This window comes from Tyto alba, unplaced genomic scaffold (assembly GCF_018691265.1).
Source record: "Tyto alba isolate M040663 unplaced genomic scaffold, T.alba_DEE_v4.0 Super-Scaffold_16, whole genome shotgun sequence".
NCBI classification, from domain to species: Eukaryota; Metazoa; Chordata; class Aves; order Strigiformes; family Tytonidae; genus Tyto; species Tyto alba.
The window spans coordinates 30,017,855-30,027,262 of record NW_024881278.1 but is presented as its reverse complement, the minus strand read 5'-3'; the positions used below and the strand labels follow the sequence as shown (position 1 = coordinate 30,027,262).

The following is a 9,408-nucleotide window of genomic DNA, read 5'->3' as shown; positions in this document are numbered from 1 at the left end:
GCGCCAGGCACCCCCGGGCCTGGCGGGGGGGGGGGGGGCGAGGGGGGGGGCGGGGTGAGCCCGCGCCGGGGAGGGGGCGGGGAGCGGGAGGTGTTGCTTGGGGACGCCCGCACAAAATGGCGGCCGCCGGGCCTCAGTCACGTGGGGCGGGGCGGGCTGCAGGCGGGCGCTGCGGCCGCCGTGCTTGGCGGAGCGGGACGCCGCTTCCTTCCCTCCCGCTCCGGGGGGTTGTGAGGGGGATGCGCTCGGCTGGCGCCGTCCTGTTTGCCTCTCCTCTGGGGCTGCCCCTTCAGCCCTTCCGGGCGGCAGGGTGGGCGGTGGCGGGAAGAGAGGGAGCTTCGCCGGTGAGGCTGTGGCGGAGCTTCCCCCTCATGGGCGCTGAGGGGCGGGCTGTGAGGCAGCGGGCCTCGGCCGGGCCCTGCCACAGCTTGGTGTGCCTGCGGTGACAGCAGCCTCTAGGCCGAAGCCAAAAAGCAAAAGAGCTTTGGGTTTTTAGCCTTTGCACTGTACTGTGGAGATTGTCGGTCTGGGTGTTGTCCTTAAACAGAAGCGTGTTCAGAGCAATCCTTGGCTGCTTGATAAGGTGATGCTGAGCCTGAAGCCTTCAGCTCAGAAAATTTTTGAACAGATTTCCTTGCTGTGGCTGCCAGGAGCTGGGGTGACACGATAGGGAGGAATTGCTTCCTGCCTCTTCCATCTCCTCACCTGAGCACTCACTACCAACCGTGCTTAGTGCAGGCAAGTGAGTATGACAGTTTCGATTCTCATAAGTGAAGCATGAAACCTATCTCATCTTTAGTGCTGGGGGCTGTCTCCCGTGAGGAGGAAGAAGGGTCATTTCAATTAACTAAAATGGGCTAGCAGTAGGAACAAATGAATGCAGAGAAATTAAGGTTCTGATAAAATTATATGTTTCCCAAATTCCTCAGCGTTTATATCTTGTCCAGAAACTGGGAGAAGTTTAATGCGTTACATTTGTATTTTATTACTAGCTAGGTGACATGTAAGGGCTTCTATTCTGAAGACCCAATTTTTGCGGACTTGGATGAAATTTTGCCTGTGTTTTTTGGGAATGTGTTTGCCAGAATGTAGCACACTGTTCCAAGAATACTACTTAGAGCAGTGACAACAAAGAGCAGCAGGCTGATGGGTGGGGGTCTGTACTATAATAAAGCATTTCTGCTGGGAGGGGTTGGCTACAATTGTGTATTAAAACTAGCTGCCCCACCTTGACCTTTTCTGAGTGAATGCACCGCTACACAGGCTCAGGAAATACGCTCAGTTATGCCAATCATAAAAATAAGCATGAGCTATAGAAAGACTATCTTATTTTTCCGTTACCATTGTCCACTCCTCCCCCTTCTCTCCTAAGGTTAATAATGTTCATGAGTGGCCTTAATTCAATTATAAGTATACTGAGACAAGAATTTAATCTTTGAAGATGCCCAGCAGACTGCTGATCTGCTTCTGGTGGGAGAAAAACACAATGACGGTGGAGGACTTAGTGACACTTGGAGAGGCACAGAGCTGTGTTTTATAACTACAAAACTGAGGTGTACGTAGGAATTTCCCCTTTGTACTGTAGAACACAGCTAATTTTATCATAATAAGGAATATACTATTAAATGCATTCTGTTTCTTCATTAGAAAGAAAATCATGTCCTCGTGCATTAGTGTCAGGCATCTGCATCATGCTCAGTTTCATCAACTGAAATAGGTAAAAACAACTTAGCAAGAGGGAGAAAATGGACTTGTTTGGGTTTGGACATCTCTTCAATGCTGTTGCTTTCTTTACATCACAGTTTTAAACCATAGTTTGGTTTCAAAACAGTCAAGAGTAAAAAGCCACAAACCCAAGAAACCCAGAAAATTGGTTGATTTTTTTTTTTTTCCTGACAGAGTTTTACAGTATTATGCATATACTATCTAAAAGCTTTGCAAAATGCCAGAACATGAAAATATTTTCTAACTTCTCTGCCTTTATCCAAAGGAGGTCTACAAATGTCCTGGTGGATTCCAGTGATAGATTTCAGTGGCACTTGGAAGGTGATAGAATTCAGATACCAATAACTAATCAGAAAGTTCACTAAAATGTCAATCTGCATACCAGTAAGTAAACTGCTAAAGGGAGGAATGGTGGGGGAAAAAAAAAAAAAAACAACAAACAAACAAAACAAAAAAAAACACAGCTTATGTGTTGTGGTGTTAAAAGAGTTCAGAAGAGAAGAATTGCATTTGTTGGAGAGTGACTAGTGCTCACTAACATTTTGTAGCACCCTGTCATCTTACAGAGTATAACTTTAAAATTACAATTTATAAACTCATTCTGAACTAGCAGTAGTATCATCTTTCAATCACAGGCATTACTAAGTTAAGTTTTTAAAGGGACTGAGCACCCATAGTTGAAGTCAGTTAAATTATTCTTAAAAGCAGTACTGAAATTTGGGCCTAATAGTTCTGAGCACTACAGTTTGTCTCAGGGATTCAAAAAGTCAGGTAAGGTCCTTACCTGCCTTGCAGAGGTTTTTGTAATACTCCTGTGATTGGTGCTCCAGACTCTCACTGGACAAAGGAGGTGCCAGTCAGTCTCCTCTGCTACAAGTTCATCTCGAAAACTACTCTTTGGAATTCCAGAGCTCATCACTAACTTGCAATTAGCTGCTGCTTATAGAGATTTTAGCTAATTGGATGCTGAGGGCAATGTTGGGGTAATAAAGTGTCTCTGAATTCACATTAGGCCTCAAATAAGAAAGTCATGGGAGCAAACAACATTGAGAAAGAAAAGAACAGAACGAGAAAGGTTAGCAGTAGCTCAATATGAACAAGCAAACAGAAACCAGAATTTAAGTTAATTCAGGTTGGACTATTAGGTTAAAAAGCAGTACAGTAACAGAAAAAAAAACATAAGGCCTTAATTGTAATTTTTTACTTTCTTACATCTGAGTCAAGACTGGATCCAGGGGCATGAGACAACTGTGCAGCACTCCCTCAAATGTTAAATGTCTAGGCTACTAGTAAGAACAAAGACAATTTCTGTGGTTTTATGACAAAATGTTACTGTGAGAAGGTGAGGTGGAAGATATTCCTCTGTCTGCTGAACCTTGCCTTAATTTTTCGCCTGGAAAACAGGGCAAAATATGTATGTTGTGTCTTCAGGTCCAGGCAAAGCAGCCTGTTCATGAAAAATTTTGGACTGAGCCAAGTAATCAAGCCTTCCTTGGTCTTGACGTCATGGAATTTGAGGATGGTTCAGCTGATAGCAGAGCCCTGGCTGGGAGCACAGAAAATGCACCAAAACAGACAATTGCTTTCAGATATTTTACATCTATAATTACAAGGCTAACATTTCTGAATTTAAGGCTTGTTTAGGCTGGCTTGTGTTTCAGCCCAATATTTACTTTGAGTTTGGAAGTGGAATGGGCATGCAGTCTACACTTACTCCCTGACTGAGTCCTGGGAGGGGGTATTAAGTAATCTGTTACAAAATAAAACTTGTAAGACAAGGGAAGGGCAGTCTTCATTTGCCAGACAGCTTTTCCTCACTGTGGGTATATCAGTCTAGAGTATTCAAAAACTCTGGATAATAAACAGTTAATAAAATGTGTCCTGCATTGGCCTGTGGGGGTGGATTAAATTAAACCTGATGTTTTCGGGGTTTTTTTCCGTTTTTTTTTCTCCATTTTGAATGATCTGATTTTTTTGATAAATGTCAGGTGTATGATTATTTTTAGTGTGCAAGGTACTTTGTAAGCAATATACTCACAATCGTGTATTCCACATGGCACACATCTTAAATCAGTCAATGTCCCAGGCAGCAAAATTCAGGGAGAGAGGGAATATCTAGAAGGAAGCAGAAAAAGGAGAAATGCCTATTTAGATTCTGGCTGTGCTCCTGTTTAAATGTACTTGCACAGAACAGGCGCCAGTGATTTCATATCAGTTAGGGTGGATTGCTGTTCTCCTAGGGCTCCTTTTTTTTTTTTAATATCCTTTATGTTTGTTTTCCCATATGAGTGTAGATAATGCTGTCTGGAGCAAAAAGGGATCTGTGGCATCTGAAAGCGGTCCATCTTTCAGTTGAAGTAGAAAAGTTCATGTTTTTGAACATGAAGAAGTTAGGAGAGATGAGCAAGCAGAATGCAGCACATGAAAAAGGGGAACACTAGAATGCAATGTGGCTGAAATGGAAAAGGTCAGAGAGTGATTATCTCAAGGGAAAGGATGGTCTTTGTACTGATATCTGAGAACTTCTCTGGTATCTTGTTAAGTCAGGGGAATTGGTTGTTCGGTTGGGATGGGTTTGGCTTTCTGTTTTAGTGTGTGGTTTTTTTTTAATTTGGAAATAAATAAGACACGAGAACCACAAAATCTGAAAGTTTCACTTGGGTGCAGCTCACGCTCTAGCCTTACACATCCCCTGTTTGCTGTCTTGAGAGTTTGCTGCTTTCACAGCATTTTTTTGAAGGGAAGCTTCCTTGAGCAGAGAGGACATAAAACTTACCAAGGCCTCTACAGTACAGCTTATTCTAGAAACCTTTGGATGACCTGTGGGAGAAAGAGCAGTGTACTGTATCAGATAGCTTGTGAAAAGGCAGCCTTGCAACTCTGACACACAGTCAAAGATTACTTTCAGGGTTGTGAAAAATCAGAATCCTTAGACACAACAGTTAAACAAGGAGATAGATAGATATATATAGATATATATATATATATATATATAGAGAGAGAGAGAGAGGGGTGTCTAAGAAAACTGTACATGTCCTGCTTCTTTCAAGGAAACTATGATTAGAGGGTACTGTGGCCTGCAAGTTCTTGCTGTTATCTCTGCTGTCTCGTGCTCCGTCAGATCCCTCTGTTTTCTCAGGAATGTTACTGCTATTTTCCTTCCTCAGCACCCCACTGATAACACTTCTAAGCTCAGAGCATGCTTTATTGTATCTCTGATGGATCTGCATATTGAAAGTAAAGTTTGGTACCTGTGATGAATTATTTACAGGGACATGCTAATTTTACTTGGGCAGAGAGAGTACTGAAGGGATGGTTGGAGAAGGTGAAGTATCCAGAGATTCTGCTATAAAAATCACCAGTAGCAGCTAAAATTGCCAGGCGATGTTGTGACGTTTACTGCGCACTCTGGTTACTATAGAACAGTCTGAAGGGGATTAGGCTGGATATCCTCTTGGGTTTGTTTTCTCTCAGCTGGAAAGTTGAGCATTTACTCACCCTCCGATGCAACATGCTGTTGTAATGAAGACCGAGTGTTGTACCTGGGGATGCTTCTTGCATGTGTGTGTTTATGCTCCGGGCGAGCAATCACTGCACGTGATACAGGTAAAACTGAGTGGTTTTGTTTAGCTTGTTTTTATTAAGGTGATTGTATTAGGTTAACATAATGATCTTGCTTTATATGGCTGTTACTGCACTAGGAGAGAGCTCTGCCACTTAGGGTGTGCTGATCTGTTGTTGGCAGAGTGCTCTTGAAGTAATGTCACCTGCCATGAGCAAAGAACGCTGTACTCACAAAAGCACTTTTATACCCAGAAAAGTACTACCTGGGCTATACGTTCCAGTGACAACTACTGGGCGCCCAGGGGTGCATAAATATCACTTTGCTGGTCAACACAGTTACGCTGCAAGTCCGTGATGTGCATCTGGTGCGTGTCAGCATGGAAGTGTTCATGGAGCCACTGTGGGCCAAATGTGATAGGAGAAGGAGGGGAGGGATAAAAAAGATCACCAGGAAAGAACTAGAGGAATTTTGTGGAAAATCACATATGTTCATGACAGGGGAGTGATTTTTAGTTTTTAACCAGAAAAGTGCGACCGAGCTGCACGTGTTTATTAATTCGTTTGCTTCCCCTCCTTATCTCGCCCTCACGCGTTTGACCGAACCCCTGACGGCCCTTGGGTTTGCCATCTGCCTGGCGGCGGCTGAGCTGGGGCTGCTCGGGGAGACGTGACAACCGCTCCCAACCGCGGGAGCCCCTTCTGCCTCGAGGCTGCCTGCTGCCGGGCCTCGGGCCTGGGCCGCCGCCGGGGCCCGGCGCTCCCGCTTCCGAGCGGTCTCCCTGGGCCGGCTCGCGCGGTGTGTCCCGCCACCGCTGCCCGCCGGCTGCCCCGCGGCCCCCGCCCCGCCTGGTGCCAGGGCTGCGGCGCGTCCTCCCGCCCGCCAGGGGGCGCCCGCGGCGGGGCGAGCCGCGGTACGGCGCGGGGCAGCGGCCAAGCTTCGCCGTGCGGCGGGAGCGCGGGGTGGGGGTGGGGAGGCGGCCTCTCCGTTTCCTCCGTGGCGATAGGGGCCAGCCGGTGCCAACCGACATCGCCGTAAAGCCGAGGCCGTCCCAGGTGTGCTGCAGGCTTTGGGGCGGCACACAAGGACGGGGTCCTGCTGCTTTCCCTGTCCTGTGTAGCTTGGAGGTGCCGCCAGCTTTTTGGGATGGACACCAGCGTCCTCCCTGCCGTCTGGAGGGTGTCCAATGTGACACGCTGTCTTACGGAGTACCACTGTAGGAATTGTTTTGAAGATGGAAATACGCTTGTTAGATGATTGTTTAAGCAGCTCAAACTACTTTCTAGAGTGATCAGTAGAAAGGCGAATGCTTCTTGATGTTGGTTTCAAAGGATAAACTGGCCATGGGAAAAAAAATCAGCCAGGAAGTAAGCAAAAAGCTTCCAAGCACTTTGGTCCCGGGGTGTCTTAAGGAGACAAACCAGAAAATTTATTTTAAGCTGGAATTTGATCATTTTGTAAAGTAGATGATATGATAACAAGTGCACAATAGGAGAGGCCTGGACTGTGTGACCCAGGAAGTTGCTTCTAGCCCTGTGTTCATTTCTTATCACAGTCCACCTTGGACTGGGGCTCTACCTTTTTTTATTTTGTATCTCATGCTGTTTTTTCTTTTCTACCCTAGGAGCTCCTTTCTCCCATCTTGAATTCCCAGTAAAGGATGGAGAACATCCTGGCTGGTTTGTGTGGGACCAGCCCAGAAGATCCACTCCCTGTGTGGGTTCATGGCAGCGTTGGCCATTGCTTTAATCAGCTGACATTAAATGTGATTCCTCACGTGGTCCTTGCAGTGGTCAGTGCCTGCTTCCTTGGCACTCCAAGGTATGACAACTAACTTGTCTAGCTCTTGTTTATTATGCAGGACTGGAGGTGGGGTGGAAAGGCTGGAAATTAGATCTCCCTATAATGTGCTAAATATGTAATTAGAGGATACAATATTACAATGCTATTATATCTGTCAGCATCCGTCCTAATTCAGAGTGGAGTGTACAGCTCTAGTCACTCCACTGCAGAAAGGAATCCAGAAAGAATAGAGAGGGTATTAAGCATAAAATCACAGAAAATAAAATCATTTAAATGAGTGGGGGATTGGGAAAGGATGTAAATCCAAGATGGCATGGAAGATGTATATAAGGCAATAAGGGGTTCAGAAAAACCAAAAATTGTTTTTTTGTTTATCCTCTTCTGAAATTTATAAACATGGCAGTGTTCATTGATATTGAAAGGCCACAAAAGGTAATGAATCAAGTGATAATGGAATATTTTGTTGGGCAGTAGTTTATGGACTTTGCATACACAGCATCATTGAAAACAACAGTGATAAAAATAATGTTTCTAGACAAAATACCACAAAGACAAGAGAAATCAAAGATCAGAGATGTCACAGAGAATTTGATCATCCAGAATTTGTGTTAAATAGGTTAAATATACTTTTATGGTTAATCCTGAAGGATTGGAGTCTGATTTGACCACAGAATATCCCAGTTTGCAAACAAATTTCTGTAGAGAAATGCTATTCTTGGTAGCACCTGAATCTCTGGTATTGATCAGATAGTGGGCTATATTGTCCTGATGCAGTTCAGCAATTTCTACAGTCTGGAAAAGCTACAAATCTAGGGAGGTGAATCCAGGAGGTTAAGTAAGACTGAATGGATAAAGGGAGGAAGAGGAGAGGAAGAAAGAAGAGTACTGACTGAGTGGTGATGGAATTTCAACCATAATTTTTTTCTCTGCTCTTTCTTCCTCTAGATCTGGCTTCAGGGTGCCTTGCAGGCCAGGCTGGGGGTGCAGAATCACTGCCTCCTTCGTACTTGCTGGCTTATTCCTTGCTGATACCATCCCAGCCACCATTTCTCAGCAGGAGCTGGGCCCTGTGTACCTGGAATTGCTGGCCAATGGCACTGCTGCCCTGACATGGCTCACACATGGCCTTGCTCTTCTCATGCTCTTCAGGTCCATTCACGGCTCTGCCAGGGGACCTGTGGCCCTGGCTCTCCTCGCTCTCTTACCCCTACCTTCCCTTATCATCACGCTGGTGTGGTACTACCAAAGTGGGACAGCTTGGTCCCCTGCCCACCCTGCTGCCTCCTCCAGGTTTGCTGTTCTCTGTCTGCAGCTGGCCTCTTTGCTTGTGTATGTCATCAGCTACCTCTTCCCCACCGCTGGCAGGCAAGACTTCCTCTCCATCAGTCGCTCCTGGCAACAAGACCAGCTCATCTCAGAGCCAGGGATCCCAGTGCCTGATCAGCAGAGAGTGGCGGAAGATGGTGAGAGCTGGCTCTCACGCTTCTTTTATATTTGGATGAACCCTCTTATGAAACGTGGCTATCAGTGGAAGCTGAACCAGCCACAGGATGTCTGTGTACTTCCTCGAAAGCTCCAGGCTGCTAGTGTCTGTGATCGGTTCTACTCTTGCTGGCAGAAGGCGGCAGCTCTGCACCAAGTAGAGGAGGAGACAGTGTCTCTTACTAGTCCAATCATTGCTGGAGGTGATGGGAGTAGCACTGTCCTAGACAGCTCACACCATGCCCAGGAGACTGTGCGACTCTTCTCAGTCCTTCATGCGGCCTTTGGGCTTCGTTTCTACTCTCTTGGACTTCTCAAGCTGGCTGGCAACCTGCTGGGTTTCTCGGGTCCTCTGCTTCTGAACCTGCTGGTGAACTTCATGGAGTCACGGCAGGAGCCTCTGAGCCATGGGGTGCTCTATGCCCTCGGGCTCTTTGCTGGCTCCTTCCTGGGCGCTCTCTTGAGGAACCAGTTTAGCTATGAGGTGAACAAAGTGACACTGATGGTGCGGGCTGTGATCATCTCTGCCATCTACCGCAAGGCTCTGCGTGTCGGCAGCAGCAGCCTTACCCACTTCACCGCAGGCGAAATTGTCAACTTCATGAGTACAGATGCCAGTAGGTTGGTCAACTTCTGCCTCAGTTTCCATGAGGTGTGGAGCCTACCTTTCCAGTTTGCCATTACCCTCTACCTCCTCTACCAGCAAGTGGGGGTAGCCTTTCTGGGAGGCTTGGCCCTGGCACTGCTGCTTGTGCCCATCAACAAGGTCATAGCTAACCGCATCATGACGAACAACAAGGAGATGCTGAAACACAAGGACACACGGGTCAAGGTGA

The 9,408-nt window shown here is 46.4% G+C and overlaps 1 protein-coding gene across 7 annotated transcripts in view; it reads left to right on the top strand.

The window, feature by feature from the left end:
- Nucleotides 1-9,408, top strand: part of ABCC10 (ATP binding cassette subfamily C member 10) — a 31,637-nt gene that overhangs the window by 261 nt on the left and 21,968 nt on the right. For 3 of the 7 annotated variants that reach the window (XR_006165045.1, XM_032995328.2, XM_042789729.1), the window contains exons 2-4: nt 629-742; nt 6,912-7,108; nt 8,036-9,404. Coding sequence is in view for 5 of the 7 variants with exons in the window: in XM_032995328.2 (XP_032851219.2) it covers nt 6,948-7,108; nt 8,036-9,404 (1,530 nt within the window). In the remaining 2 variants the exon portion in view is untranslated. Of the gene's footprint in view, nt 1-628; nt 743-6,243; nt 6,343-6,632; nt 6,655-6,911; nt 7,109-8,035; nt 9,405-9,408 lie in introns of those variants that run through there. The other 4 variants (XM_032995327.2, XM_032995330.2, XM_032995329.2 and 1 more) reach the window with 4 other exon arrangements.